At 42.5% G+C, this 16,438-nt stretch overlaps 1 protein-coding gene across 1 annotated transcript in view; it reads right to left on the bottom strand.

Annotated features, from left to right (window-relative positions):
* Positions 1–8,350: 8,350 nt before the first annotated feature.
* MESD (mesoderm development LRP chaperone) overlaps positions 8,351–16,438 on the bottom strand; it is a 16,696-nt gene continuing 8,608 nt past the window's right edge. The window contains exons 2-3 of the mRNA XM_034784256.1: positions 13,296–13,528; positions 8,351–10,782 (exon numbers count right to left, since the gene is read on the bottom strand). Coding sequence (XP_034640147.1) covers positions 10,518–10,782; positions 13,296–13,528 — 498 coding nt within the window. The 3' untranslated portion in view covers positions 8,351–10,517. The remainder of the gene's footprint in view (positions 10,783–13,295; positions 13,529–16,438) is intronic.

Genomic DNA, 16,438 nt, shown 5'->3' with positions numbered 1-16,438 from the left:
AAGAACAGGAGTACTTGTGGCACCTTAGAGACTAACAAATTTATTAGAGCATAAGCTTTCGTGGACTACAGCCCACTTCTTCGGATGCATATGCATATGCATCCGAAGAAGTGGGCTGTAGTCCACGAAAGCTTATGCTCTAATAAATTTGTTAGTCTCTAAGGTGCCACAAGTACTCCTGTTCTTCTTTTTGCATAATATGGGCTGTTTCGGGAGGAACGGGGGGCAGCCGGGCTCTTTGCGCTAAGACGACTAGCAACCTGCTAGGCAATGCGGAGAGCTTCCTAAGGAGGCTCTAGCCTCCATCCTTTGATTCCCTTATCCCTTGACAAGGAGATGGGGGTAACTCAGCGAGAACAGGGGTTTAAAAAAACCAATTCATAAGCAAGAGAATAGATACAGCAAATGAGAGTTTTGTGTCGGACTTTAGAGCAGGAGAGCTAGCTATACCTGAGAAATGCTCACTAAACTTAGGTCAATAACACCACCTCCCCTTTCTTCCCCCGCAAAAAACAACAACCACCCCCCACACAGGGGAAAGGTAAGAGACAAGTTCTAGGGGGACAAATTTAGTACTAGCTAAAAGCCGGGACCTCCATGCTAACATCTAAAATAATGGGCGGTGGGTATCATAGGCTGGGGAAGGCTGTGCCCGGTGTGGCCCCACCCATGCTCTGCCTCCAGGCTCCCTCCTGCTTCCTGCTCTGGCCCACTCATCCCAGTTCCCTTGTGCAGTGGCCCTGGCTTGGGCTGCGGCTGGCACTGGGGCCTTGCACGCCGCCCACCCACACAGCACTCTGGGGCTGTGGCCATGCCACCCACCCTCCCAGAACTTCAGGGCTCGGGCTGCAGTGGCCGCCCAGCACTCTGAGGCCTTGCCGTCCGTCTGTCCTCCCACCACTGGGTCCATGTCACCTGCCCTCCCAGCACTCTGGGGCTGGGTGAGCACCACCCGCCCGCCCTGCCTCCAACAGGGCCGCCCAGAGGACTCAGGAGGCCTGGGCAAAGCGGGGGAGCTGCGGTGCTTGTATTCAACCAGGGGCAGTCCGAGTCTTTGGCGGCATGGGGCCCTTCAGTCACTCTGTGTCTTCAGCAGCACTGAAGGGCCCCCCGCCACCGAAATGCCACTGAAGACCCGAACCGCCGCCGGGCCAGGGCTCGCAGGGCCCAGGGCACACTGCCCCACTTGCTCCCCTACCCCGGGCAGCCCTGGCCTCCAAGACTGGGAGCTAGCCTCCCCCAGCCAAAGGTCCACAAGCCGCCCATGTCTGAAATGCTTCCAGTGCCACGTGCAGGCCAGTTAGACTGACAGAACTGCCTGTCTCAATGCATGGACGAGATGATGGTGTTCACAGGAGGGATTTAGATGTATTAGGAAATGGAGAACCTTTGTGGAAAGGAGCCGCCTATACAGGAAAGATGGACTCCATCTAAACCAAAATGGAACCAGATTGCTGGCATGTAAAATTAAAAAGTTCCTAGAGGAGTTTTTAAACTAAAGGCTGCGGGGAAGCCAGTAAGTGTGGAGAAGCACACAATTCGGACAGACTCGCCTTTAGGAGATGATTAAAGGGGATATTCTATAACTTCATAAAGAGGAGACGATAAAAGTTGATAAATTACAGGTAGGAGCTGAAAAGAAACAAATGAAAGAATCCCATTCAATTGCATCACATGAAACAGACAACTAAATACTGACAAATTTTACAAGTGCTCATATACAAATGCAACAAGTTTAAATACTAAGATGGGTGAACTTGAGTGCCTAGTACTAAATGAGGCTATTGATATAATAGGCATAATATACACTTGGTGGAATTATGATAATCCATGGGGCATGGTAATAACGGTTCAAAATATATAGGAATGACAATAATTTGCACTTGTAGGGGAGTGGCACTAATATGAAAGAAAATCGAGTCAACTCTAGTAAAAATCTTAAATGCATCAAACAGTACCATAGAATCACTATGGATATAAATTCTGTGCTTGAATAAGAGTATAGCAGTAGGAATATACTACCAATCACCTGACCAGAAAGCTGATTGATTGTGAAATATTCAGGGAGATCAGAGAATCTACAAAAACAGAAAACCCAATAACACTAGAGGATTTCAACTATCCCCATATGGACTGGGAACACGTCACCTCAGGATGGGACGCAGAGATAAAATTTCTAAATCATCATAGTATCATAGAAGATTAGGGTTGGAAGAGACCTCAGGAGGTCATCTAGTCCAACACCCTGCTCAAGGCAGGACCAACATCAACTAAATCATCACAGCCAGAGCTTTGTCAAGCCAGGCCTTAAAAACCTCTAAGGATGGAGATTCCACCACCTCCCTAGGTAACCCATTCCAGTGCTTCACCGCCCTCCTGGTGAAATAGTGTTTCCTAATATCCAACCTAGACACCTCCCACTGCAACTTGAGACTATTGCTCCTTGTTCTGTCGTCTGCCACCACTGAGAACAGCCAAGCTCCATCCTCTTTGAAACCCCTCTTCAGGTAGTTGAAGGCTGCTATGAAATCCGCCCTCACTCTCTTCTGCAGAGTAAACAAGCCCCGTTCCCTCAGCCTCTCCTCGTAATTCATGTGCCCCAGCCCCCTGATCATTTTTATTGCCCTCCACTGGACTCTCTCCAATTTGTTCACATCCTTTCTGTAGTGAGGGGTCTAAAATTGGATGCAGTACTCCAGATATAGCCTCACCAATGCCAAATAGAGGGGAATAATCACTTCCCTCGATCTGCTGGCAATGCTCCTACTAATGCAGCCCAATATGCCGTTAGCCTTCTTGGCAACAAGAGCACATTGCTGACTCATATCCACCTTCTCATCCACTGTATTCCCCAGGTCCTTTTCTACAGAACTGCTGCTTAGCTGGTCAGTCCCCAGCCTGTAGCCATGCATGGGATTCTTCCTTCCTAAGTGCAGGTCTCTGCACTTATTCCTGTTGAACCTCATCAGATTTCTTTTGGACTAATCCTCCAATTTGTCTAGGTGACTCTGGACCCTATCTACCTCTCCCCCCAGCTTAGTGTCATCTGTGAACTTGCTGAGGGTGCAATCCATCCCATCATTCAGATCATTAATAAAGATGTTGAACAAAACCGGCCCCAGGACCAACCTCTGGGATACTCCGCTTGACACTGGGCCATTGATCACTACCCATTGAGGCCAACAATCTAGCCAGCTTTCTATTCACCTTATAGTCCATTCATCCAATCCATACTTTTTTAATTTGCTGGCAAGAATACTGTGGGAAACCGTATCAAAAGTTTTGCTAAAGTCAAGATATATCACATCCACTGCTTTCCCCATATCCAGTTATCTCATCATAGAAGGCAATCAGGTTGGTCAGGCATGACTTTCCCTTGGTGAATCCATGTTGATTCTTCCTGATCACCTTCCTCTCCTGCAAGTGCTTCAAAATGTTTCCTTGAGGACCTGCTCCATGATTTTTCCAGGGACTGAGGTGAGGCTCACCGGTCTCTAGTTCCCCGGGTTCTCCTTCTTCCCTTTTGTTAAAGATGGGCACTATATTTGCCTTTTTCCAATCGTCCAGGACCTCCCTAATCACTCCGAGTTTTCAAAGATAATGGCCAATGGCTCTACAATTACCATTAATGACTGCTTCTTGGAGTAGCTAGTTCAGGAACCCACAGGGGAGAAGCAGTTCTTGATTTAGTCCCAAGTAGTGCGCATAGGATTTGGTCCAAGAGGTGAATATAGCTGAACCACTTGATAAAAGCAACCATAGTGTAATTAAATGTAACATCATTGTAGGGGGGAAAATACCAAAGAAACCCACCAAAGTAGCATTTAACTTCAAAAAGGGGAAACTACACAAAAATGAGATAAACAGAAATAAACAGGAACAATCAGAAGAGTGAAATGCCTGAAAGCTGCATAAAAAGTTTTAAAAACACCATAGTAGAGGATCAAACTATATGTATACCCCAAATGAAAAAGAGAGTAAAAAAGAGTACCAAAAATAAATTCCACCATGCCTAAATAAAGTCTTTTAAAAATTGAAGGGCAAATCCAACTGAGGAAAATAGAAAGGAACAAAAACTCTGGCAAGTCGAATATAAAAGTATTAGGCAGATCAAAAAAGAATCTGAAGAGCAATTAGCAAAAGACACAAAAACTAACAGCAATTTTTTTTTTGACACACACATGTTGGGGAAGAGTCAACATGGGCTTTTGTAAAGGGAAATCATGCCTTAACCATCTATTAGAATTCTTTGCAGGAGTCAACAAACATATGGACAAGAGTGATCCAGTGGACGTAGTGCACTTGGACTTTCAGAAAGCCTTCAACAAGGTCCCTCACCAAAAGCTCTTATGCAAAGTAGGCCATCATGGCCATGTCTACACTTACCAGGGATCGATGCTGCTGGTGAAGACCAGCTAAATTGACTGCAGAGTGCTTTCCCGTCGACTCTGGTATTCCACCGGAACGAGACAATTAAGGTAAGTCAATGGGAGAGCATCTCCCATCGACGCAGCGCAGTGTAGACACCGCAGTAAGTCAACCTAAGCTACGTCAACTCCAGCTACGTTATTCACATAGCTGGAGTAGCGTAACTGAGGTCCACTTACCGCGGTAGTGTAGACAAGGCCCATGGGATAATAGGAAAAGTCCTCTCATGGATCAGTAACTGGTTAAAAGAAAGATAGGAATAAATGGTGTTTTTATAACGGAAAGAGGTAAATAGCAGGTTCCCCCAAGGAACTGTACTGAGACCAGTGCTGTTCAACATATTCATAAATGATCTGGAAAAAGGGGTAAACAGTGAAGTGGCAAAGTCTGCAGATGACACAAAAAATGTACTCAAAATAGTTAAGCCCAAAGATGACTGCAAAGAGTTACAAATGGATCATACAAAACTGGGTGACTGGGCAACAAAATGGTAGATGAAATTAAATGTTGATAAATGCAAAATAATGCACATTGGAAAACATAAACCCAACTATATATACACAAGATGATGGGGTCTAAATTAGCTGTTACCATTCAGGAAAGAGATCTTGGAGTCATTGTAGATAGCTCTCTGAAAACATCCGCTCAATGTGCAGCAGTGGTCAAAAAGCAACAGAATGTTAGGAACCACTAGGAAAGGGATAGATAATAAAACAGGAAATAATAGAATGTCACTATATAAGTCTATAGTATGCCCAACACCTCAAATAGTATGCAGTTCTGGTTGCCCCATCTAAACAAACAAAAAACATTAAAATTGGAAAAAGTACAGAGAAGGGCACCAAAAATGATTAGGGGATGTAACAGCTTCCATATGGGGAAAGATTAAGGTATTTCTGACTGTTCAGTTTAGAAAAGATACAACTAAGAGGATACGATAGAGGTCTATAAAATCATGAATGTTGTGGAGGAAGTGAGTAAAGAAGTGTTATTTCCCCCTTCACAGAACCAGGAGATACCCAATGAAATTATTAGTCAACAGGTTTAAAACAAACAAAAGTACTTCTTCACACAACACAGTCAACCTCTGGAACTCAGGGGATGTTGTGAAGGTCAAAACTATAACTGAATTTAAAAAAAATTAGATAAATTCATGGAAGATAGGTCCACCAATAGCTGTAAGCCAAGATGATCAAGGCTGTCCCTAAGAACTGGGACTGGATGACAGGATGGATCACTCAATAAATTGCTCTGTTCTGTTAATTCCTTCTATAGCATCTAGCACTAGCCCTTGTAGGAAGTTAGGATACTGGGCTAGATGAACCATTGCTCTAACCCACTATAGCCATTCTTATGTTCTTTAAGTTCACAGACCATCATCATAGGTCACCATCCAAAGCCTGATGTCATTGGGCTCCTCCTAATCTTTGTAAAACGTTTGAGTTTTTAAGAGTTTAATTTTGAAAGTTTAAAAATGGAAGACAACATGTTAAGAAAATACCTTTTGCATCTGCCACTGATGAAGAAGTCTTTTGGGGGGGGGGGGGCAGAAGCCAACATTACTCTTTGTAGAGGTTCCTCTATTTTAATGGAGTTAGTCGAATTTTTAAAACATTTTTATTTATACCACTAGATGGAAGTGTAAGGAAATGCACAAACAAGCTAAAGAGAACTTACTGAAGAAATGGGAAGTCATCTTCCTTGTCTGCAAATGGTTTGTAATAGGAGAGTACTGTGCAGCAGATCAGGAGAAAAGGCTAGTAACAGACAGTAGTTTTACAGTAAGTTTTATTAAAATGATTCATTACATTGTATATAATGATTTTTTCAACAAATGCTGCCCTGGAAATATTTTTTGTGTAAACACTACCACCACCTACTTCTCCATAGGCAATGGTGTTTCAGCATTCTGCTAAAGTCTTTCTCTAAAAGTTCAGCCCCTGGCATTCAATTGAGCTGCTGCATTCAGCATTTCTTTTGTGTGAGGCGAGGGGCCCCAATCCTGCTCCAATTGAAGTCCATGACAAAGCTCCCATTGAAACCAATGGAAACAAGATCAAGTCCTCTGTCAATGGAAATTGCATCATTGTACTGGACTGCTAACCAGGAAGTTTCAGAATAATGATGATGCTCACTGAAATAGATAAAACAGTTCATCATGGTGTTTCTACAAAGTACTGTAAAAGCTGACCATACAATTAGAACGATCAATATAGTTTGCTTGTAAAGGTTCTATAACAAACCTTTAGGTAGTATAACCCCAAAGTTGGCTAACTTAGGCATGACATTTAGCTTTTGTAAAACTTGCAATCCACAGAAATAATTTATACTAGCATGTTAGACTTTCAAGGAAAACTTTTTGCAGTGTCGCTGCTACAGCACATCTGCTACAAAGGCAGGCAAGCAACAATTTAGCTTTGATGAAAGCACAGATTTGGTTTTTATGCAACTGTGTAAACAAGAAAATGGGGGAGGGGGGAAAATCAGGGTACAGAGTTCTCTCTAAAGTGGATCACTGACATACATATTACATTACCCGCTTGGCTGTACAGGGAATATTTCCAGACAAGCTGTGCCGGTAGCCAAAACCTGCCAACCTTGTCTCAGACATCCATTTAAGCTTAAAAGCAGCATATCAAATGCAGAGTTGCATGTTGGGATCCACCAGTTGGCTTGGATTCCTGCTTAGTTCACTGCTCCACAGCATCTTCACTGAGGATATTCAGCCACTGTTATAAATTGTCCCTTCATTACACATATTCTGCTCATTGTCCCAAGGTCACATCCAATTCAAAAAGTGTCATTGAAAGAAAACATACAGGTGAACTGTGTGCAAGAACTTTAATTCCATTTTAAGAAAATGGACATCCAGAACAAACGCAGGACTCCCGCAGTCTGGCAGGACAGCGTTCAAAACTAAAAGTACTCAGCTCTCTCCTCTTCCTTTCCGATCCCTATACCTTTGTTTTGGAGATACTAGTTAGTATCCTAACAATTGAAAGAGGAACAGTCAAGACAATAAACAAAATGACAATTTTCTGTGCTTTCAATAGGATCATGGCATTCATAGCAGATTTAAGAGGTGCAGTGAAGTAACATTAATAGGCATAACACTATCTGTTGGCCTTGGAATGTGTGGGTAGGAGAGAATTAAGAAAAATAGAGTATAGGAGATCTGGGTGAATATAATACCATATACTTTTCTAATTATTTGAGTATCAAAAAGCATTAACTAATTAATAGTCAGCTATATGCCTATTAAGTCTGTCTAGGGAAAAAAGATGCTTTTAATTTTTTTTATATATTTATTATAAAAATCAAGCTCGAAAACATGATTTGAAACACAATTTAGCACCTAATGCTGACAGTTTAACAGCTCATGTCTAAGTAAGTGTTGTTTCAAATTATGTTAGCTAGGTCAGGTTTAAAATAAAACTACACCTTTCCCCACTTTAGACAGACCCCTGCTGTTGAGCGTTTAGCACTATTGAATCAGGCTACTGTTATTTACCTAAATATGGATTTAGATATTTAACTTTAGACATCCACATTTTAAAATGTTGGCTTGAACTTCATTTGCAAGCTGTATTTGGATAGTTTTAATTTTTAATTTTTCCCCTCACACAACTTAGTTGTTTTTACAGTCTCTATAATATTTTTAAAATTTGCATTTTTGTGCTTGAACTGAATCATACTGCATAGTTTTTGTCAAACGGGATAAAATGTTCCAGCATGCATCTGGTATATATTATACAATTGAAACACTCTGTAGTCTCCTCAGAGATTAGAATAGCCATGTTAAAAGTCTCTATATCCATACTAAAATATCCTTAGTTTCTAAAGGATTCAAGGCCTGTGTTAAGAGTATTCTATAATTTACAAGGTAAATTATAACTTGTTTGTTATACACTAAGAAACATTGGATCTTACAGTTTTTTTTATTTGAGTTTGCTTGTGATTCTTTCCTGAAAAATGACACAATACTCCAAATAAAGGCAATGCAGAATGAGTACGTGCAAGCAACACATCAATGATAGATGAAACAACAATGTGTTTACAAGAGCAGAAAACATTCTGAATATCAAATATCTACACAGAATTGTCTGAACTGCTCTGTATCTTTGCCATGAATAGTAGCTCAGAAAAGCAATAAAATTAATCCCCAAGACACAAATGCTTTATAGCTTTTCACTCAGAGTATTGGGCAGATACACATTTACAGCAATCTTTTCGACTGCAATTTACTACAATCTAATCTTTAGTTCACACAAAGACCTGGAAGGGGAAGAGTGAAGATACACATATTAATACCTGCATGTTTCAGCAACATAATAGTCTTTACTTGTGAGTAATTATGGAAACCAGAGAGGGATTAGCCTGTGTCCAAAGATAAATTTACTGAAATGAACATATCATGCCCACAATTGTAAAAGGTGAATTTTGAAACAACAAACTAAACCAGGTTCTATTTGTGTACAAATTTAGTTACATTCTTATTCTGAAACACTCACTAAGTCAACCACTTACAAAATACTTCAATGTAAAAAGATTAACCATTATGGTTCAAGTTAGGACCTTTTAGTTATTAAAAAAACACATGAATTTTGGCACCTTAAAAATCAAAGTAACTTTATTTCAGTAATATCAAACAGGTATCTAATACTGTGCCTCTCATCCTGAAATTGGTGTGTGCTCTGGGTCATTATGCATTTATTCCTCAACATATTTGAGGAAAAACTTCAAAGACATACATTTATGTGGACACAGTTAGAATAAAAAACTTTTATTTAAATAAGTTGTCTTTTGAAGAGGATTTAAATCCTCCACCCCCACTCACAATCAACTTTCCCAGCATTTATGGTTGTTGCAAAAGGAGACTGATTTAATTATTTTAATGAGGAAGTATTCAAGTAGACTGAACCAAGTATTAAAAACCAACAAATTCTCCCCATAACTCATTTTAATGGGCGCCGTTAGCATGTAACTGACAGAATGGTCAGGCCCTAGATGGCTAGTAGTACATCAATTTTCCTCACACTGCAATTAATACTTATAGAGAGAGTTATAAAAGCTCTCAAACCAATAAAAATCAAATTCAGAGTTAAGGCTGCTTCTCTTTTAACTCACTTGTCTTTTACTCCATAAGAACTCTGCTTGCTGAAACAAAAACTGGACTGGCAGTTTACACACCAAGGCCCAGATCCTCGAAGGTATTTAGGCACCTAGCTCCCACTGAATTCAATGGGAGTCAGGCACCTAAATACATTTGGGGATTGGCCAGGGGCCTGATTCTTCTTTCACTTAGACCATTTTCAAACTGGCATTGTAACTCCACTGATGCCTATAGGGTTATGCCTCATTTACACAGATCTAGATGACTAGAGAATCGGGTCCTGGGAATCTCCTTGCTTTTGCCGATTCAGAGAACAAACAAAACAGTTTCTGTATTTGTCTATCTTCTATTATGCATCCAAGCACCTATTTCAATGCCAGCTGTGGTCCTCTGAGGGTGTACTCTGCCTGAAATCAGAGTACAATTCATTAAAATTATAGCGAATATTACTCACTGAGCAGAGTCTTTATAATGGCTGCCAGGAACATACTGTGCCAGTTTAGTCTACTACCTAGCAGTGACTATGTGAATCATTGACATAACTGACTTACCTAACCACAATGGCCAACTATTACTACATATTAACTTTGGTGCACTGTAAGGATCACAATTCTTCTTCCTTTCTCATCATATGAACAAAGTCCATAACATCAGATGCATCAGTGCCTATTTTAACCTTAAACCAATTGAGTAAAACATAAAAAAGTTGCTATCTAAAGTAGGCAATCCCAAGACATTAAACGTTAACTTTGCGGTTACTAAGCAAATGCCCAACATTAACAAGTAAATTGGTGCATTTAAACATACAGTCTCTTAAACCCAGTAATCCTTCGTCTTCTTATTCCCACCCACACACCCCTAAATAGCCAGAAATTGTATGGGTAAGGCTGCAAAACTTAGAGACAGTTGGTTTCCTCTGTGAACAATGTAAGTGTTGATTTTCTATTTACTATATTCAGTCTGGTTAAGTTGTTTGTCATAGATCTTCTCTCTGTTTGGTAGCTCGGTTGTCTTCTTTGAGGGGTTTCGATCTCTTGTCTGCATCTTTTTTCTTTTTAGTTTTCTCTGGTTTGGTTTTATTTTTTACTTTTTCACTTTCTTCTGCTCCTTTGCCAGGGTACACTTGACCTTCTAGAGTTACATCTGCACACCTCTCCTGATTTACCAGAAAGTCTTTGATCTCCCACGCATAGCTCCCATCACGTAGCATATAGATGGCACGATTTGAGCCAACAATAAACCTAGATGAAAAAATACTGTCAATTAGCATTTGGTCTTTGAAGTGCTAAAAACATTATGTTTCATTTAGAGCAATTCCAAGAGCAGGGGGCACTTAGTAGCATTAAGTGGTACATCTGCTTTTTTAAAAAAGCAGATCGTGCTCAACCCAAACACACACCACGGCAGCAAGTACAATTTCTTATTAGTCTCGCCAGGAAATCTGCAGTTATACAACTACTGCTATTAGCTACACATAAAAGTGTTGATAGCTTATAATTAAGCCTGCGAGTTTGTCACAGAAGTCACAGATTCCGTGACTTTCCGTGACCTCCATGACTTCTGCAGCGGTCGGTTTGCCTGGCTCAGGCAGCTCCTGTGCCAGTCGCATCGGCTGCTGCTGGGGCAGTCTGGTCACCGCGCGCCCAGCAGCAGAATGTGTGTGTGGGAGGGGGCAGGGGGCTGGGGCACGGGACAGGGTGAGGCAGGTTCTGGGCACCGCTTACCTGGGGGGTTCCCAAGAAGCTGTGACATCGCCCTCGCTCAGGTGCTAGGCCGAGGCTCAGAGCTCTGACTTCGCAGCTCCCATTGGCAGGGATCCGCAGCAAATGGGAGCTGCAGGGGCAGTGCCTGCAGGCCGAGGCAGCGTGCAGAACTACCTGGCCCCCCTGCTTAGGACGGAGCTGAGCGAGACGGGTGTCGCCACTTCCAGGGAGCCCCCCCCAAGCAAGCATCGCCCAGAGCCAGCCTCACCCCGTCCCAGGCCCCAACCCCTTGCCCCCTCCCACACCCAAACTGAGTCTGCTGCTGCTGGGGGGGGGGGGGGGGGGCGCGGAGGAGGTGCGGAGGCAGGTAGGCAAACCCACCCCCACAAGTTTTAGTCATGGGTATTTTTAGTAAAAGTCAGAGACCGGTCATGGGCCGTGAATTTTTGTTTACTGCCTGTGACTTTTACTAAAAATACTTGTAACTAAAATGTAGCCCGACTTACAATAAATACTCATTAATATGTATAAAACAAAGCAAAGAGGAAAGTGAAGAATAAAGCTCAAAAACTAAGTAAGAACCAGGACATTAAATTATCTAATGTTTTTGGCTGTGTTGAGACTTGGTGCCTTCAAGGAAACCACAGAAAGACACATCTGCCTATGTTTCAAAAATGTAGTTGATGAATACTTAAGAATATATGAAAAATATTACAACAAGATTCCATTAAGTAGCTAATAAATAAACTGCCAACATGCATTAAATCTCTTTCACATAAAAAGAAATAAACAGTATTCCATTACTGGATGCAAGATCAATATAGCAACAGAACTCTGTCTGCCTCCTCACCAGCACAGGCAATCTATCATCCTTCTATTTCGAAAGGATCTCTGAAAGTTTATTTTTAGTAAAAGGAATTAAAAGCTTAGTGGTGACACAGACTTCCAGGTGGAATACTTTCTCATCAAGCACATAAACAATTACAATTAAAAAGACAGATGGCTGGATTGAGTTAGAAAAAGGCTAGGCCATAGAGACACTATGACTAAGGGCTGGTCTACACTATACAGTTAAGCTGCCGTAAATCAACCTAATTATGTCAATGTCTACATTACAGCCTTCCTCCCACCCATGAAAGTGTCCTACAACACCGATATAATAACTCCACCTCCATGGGAGATGTAAGGCTTGGGCTAGGTCTACACTACTGGGGGGGGTGTCGACCTAAGATACGCAACTTCAGCTACGTGAATAGCGTAGCTGAAGAGGCGTATTTTAGGTCGACTTACCTGGCTGTGAGGACGGCGGCGAGTCGACCGCTGCCGCACCGCCGTCGACTCCACTTCCGCCTCTTGCCGCTCTTTCTGGAGTCGACGGAAGAGCCATCGGGGATCGATTTTATCGCGTCATCCCCAACAGATCGATTGCTACCCGCCGATTCGGCAGGTAGTGAAGACGTGCCCTTAGTTGGTGTAGTTAGGGTGATGCAGTGTCTGTGTAGAGGCTGCGCCCCTTACATTGGCTGTCTTGTCAATTTCACGCAGGAAAAAAAAGCCTCTGCTCCCCTGGAGAGCTGGGCAGCTGGACCCTGCTCCCGTCTGAAAGCCAGGGCAAGAAGCCCGGGCAGCTCTCTGCCCACTCAGGGTACTACTGGCAGGAAGCTGCCAGCAGAGCTGAGAGACTGGGCTCTCAGTTCGCCACACTGCCCCTCTTAGGTTGGTGGAAACGCTGCTGGTGAGGACGCACACCACCGACCCAAGGAGGGTAGTGTGGACATGCACCACCACAGAGATTACTGCAGTGGCTGTAAGTCAACCTCAAATGTGGATTCACATTTATAGTATAGACATACCTTAAGTCTTAAAAAGCTTTGTATACCTGACCACATTACTACCAAGGAGGCTTGAAGGAAGGTTAAAAAGGTATAAACAGTGATTTAGGAGAGCAAAGAAATGGACTGAGAGAAACAGAACAGCTTTGAAGAACACTTCGAGAAAGAAACATCAGGGTCCTGTCAAAGCCATACAGAACTTTGAAGACAATCGTTTACCTTTGTACATCATAGTTTGCATTGAAGAGACTGCCCTGCCACAGGCTGGTAATTTCCTCAGTCTCCTTTTCAGTGGGATTTCCTGACACTGTGACAAACATCATAAGAGTCTTCCCTTTTTTTGTCATTTTCAGGATACTCTCAGGCTTGCTTGGATCAATTTCGGAGAAGTCTATTGGTGCTGATGGCCTTTTGTGTTCAGGAAGATCTCCCTCTTCTATGTCATCATCTTTCTGTTTTGAAACAAACAGATTTTAATTACACATTGAACTTAACACGCCACCTCAATATAAACTCCAACCTATTGCAAAACTATTCTTTTGACATTTGTCACTGTTTAGTTTAGAAAATTATTAGAAACTGCTTATGATAACAAGCAAGATGTGTTTGATTTAATTATGAGGATTCCAAAATAAAGACAAATATAGCAAAATTGCATCTCCTGAACTCTTTACTGGGAGACTGCTCCAACTCTTAAAGTGATATTTACTGACCTGTGAATCCTTCCGTGCGCTGCCTTTGCCTGCAGGCACCGCCCCCCCGCAGCTCCCATTGGCCAGAAATGAGGAACCGCGGCCAATGGGAGCTTCTGGGGGGGTACCTGCAGGTGAAGGCAGCACATGGAGCCTTCTGCCCCCCTCGGGCCAGAGGGACATGGTGCCGGATGCTTCCGGGAGCGGCATGGAGCCAGGGCAGGCAGCCTGCACCCCAAGCACCTCCTGCACCCTAACCCCCTGCCCTGAGCCACCTGCCACACCCCAACCTCTTGCCCAGAGACCCCTGCCACACCCCTCCTGTACCTCAAGCCCCTGCCCTAAGCCCCCAACCTCCTGCCGCACCCCACACCCCTCCTGCACTCCAATCCCCTGCCCTGAGCCCCTCCCCACACTCCGCACCCCCTCCTGCACCCCAACCCCCTTCCCTGAGCCCAAAACCCATAACCCAAAACCCCTCCTCCACCCCAACACCTTACCCTGAACCCCTTCCTGCACACCATATCTCCTCCCATACCTCGCACTCCCTCCCACACCCCAGCCTTACATTTATGGCCCTGCATGCAATTTCCCAACCCAGATGTGGCCCTCGGGCCAAAAAGTTTGCCCAGCCCTGCTTTATATACTCGTTTATACAAGACACACAGAAGCAATAAACACTTCAATGCACCTTGTATACTTTGTGGAACATACAAAAAGCAGTGTTGCAATGTACATGTACACACACCCCCTTAAGGTTTAGTAACTCTTCCTGATTTTTTTTTTTTATTTTTTTTTATTTAGGCCCCCTGTACATTTACCTTCATTTCTACACCATGCCCTATACCAGCTTATAAATCAGGTATCCTCCGACCACATGATGGAGACAGGAAAAGACAATGCTGGTTCGGATGAATGGCCGCAGCTATTTTCCTGTCTGGAACAAGTGGAGTTTGGTTTTTTTACTGACTGACCTAGGGTTTTAAATTGAATTTCTGTCACAACGTTGTTCTGCAGTCTTTTACTTTGGGGAATTACAGTGTTACTTCTTAAATAGGTATTTAAGCTTTTCCTTCTTCACTGCTTGCAAACTGGTTTTGATTGAACTTTTGTGAGTTGTATATACAAAGCATGGCTGAAGGGAGGAGAGGAGAGAATAGCTATCTAGTGGATTGAGCTCAGAAATTCTAACTATGCTCCCAGCTCTGCTCCCAACTTACTGTGTAGCCTTCAGTAAATCATTTATGGTGGATTTTTCACAAGCATGTAAGTGACTTACTAGCACAAACTGCATGGGGAAAAAGATCACAAACACTTCTGAAAATCCCATCCTTATTCTCTCTGCCTTAGTCCCCATTCCTGAAAATTGGGAATAATACGTTTTGGGAATGCTGAGAAAGGCCATGTTTGTAAAGTATTGTGAAAGCATAAAGCATATTACTGAGAAATAAACTTTTAGGAAACAGAAAAGCAATTCTCAGTACTATTCTAAAATTAGTTTAAGCCACACAAATGTAGTTTATTTTGTACTTGTGAAAAGAGGAGCTAGGAATACAAAGTTTCAACTAATCCTTATACATTACACAAACTGGCTAAGACTGCAATAACAACACATGCCTATTGATATCAATTAGCTGAATGGCTATGAACATTTATTCGTTTTCTCAAAGTAGTATTGCTTTGGTTTGAGTAAGTATAACCTTCCATCAAAAGGAGTGATTGACAGCTTCTCTACATGGCACTTCTTCACTTGAAGACCTCTCAGAAAGCTTTATAAAAAAAGAGATGTATTACTGTACTGTGTGAAGTCCAAAACTAATAACTGAAAGCAAGACAAATAAGTGATTTTCAGTTTAAAATGAATAGGTAAGTCTGCCAGGCATGTATGAACATGAAGTTTCACAAAGAAAGTACTAAATGGATTAAAGGACACCCATACATTTCTTCATCTGTTTTCTCTTCACACACCCCTTCCTAAAATGAACTCACTGTGTTATTGATTTCCACATACTGTATTGTATATATTTCTATTACAGAATTAGCCAAAAAAACTATGGTAGTTTATGATTTTAGCTCTGAGCCAAGCCTGGGGAATGCCAAAGTTTAAAATTAGTGCAATAATAAATGGTTTTAAAGAACATAAGTTTTAGACATGGAAAGAATTCTGGCTCCATTTCTGGCTCTCTTATGCTCTTCAGGCTATACAAAGTAGAGGGAAAGCAACCATGGAGGAGGGGCTGTTAAAGATTACCCTGACATATGGGAACCCTTGGGTGGCATAAAGAAAATGTAATGTGCTCTATGCTACTTGCCCCCCCAGTATAATGGGCAAGGCCTGAGCACAATGCGTGCTGGCCAATCACCGCCCTCTTTAGCTCCTCCTGGAGCCATTAAAAGCATAAATTAAAAACCCTTAAACTCCTTTAACTATTACATATCTGATTCCGTCCCATGTGCTCGCAGGTTTGAGGCAGACATAAAGGCAGCTTAGCGGTAACTTTGCCTTCCTCCCTCAACTGTGTCAAGAATGAGTTCAGAACAGTTGAAGATTATGCCCTGTGTATATAAAAAGATATATGGTAGATCAGGGGTCGGCAACGTTCCGCACGCGGCTCGCCAGGGTAAGTACCCTGGCGATCCGCATGCCGAACGTTGTCGACCTCATCCTAA

The sequence above is a fragment of the Trachemys scripta genome, chromosome 10 (assembly GCF_013100865.1).
Source record: "Trachemys scripta elegans isolate TJP31775 chromosome 10, CAS_Tse_1.0, whole genome shotgun sequence".
NCBI classification, from domain to species: domain Eukaryota; kingdom Metazoa; phylum Chordata; order Testudines; family Emydidae; genus Trachemys; species Trachemys scripta.
Note: the sequence above shows the minus strand (reverse complement) of the source record. Positions and strands in the feature narration are given on the sequence as shown.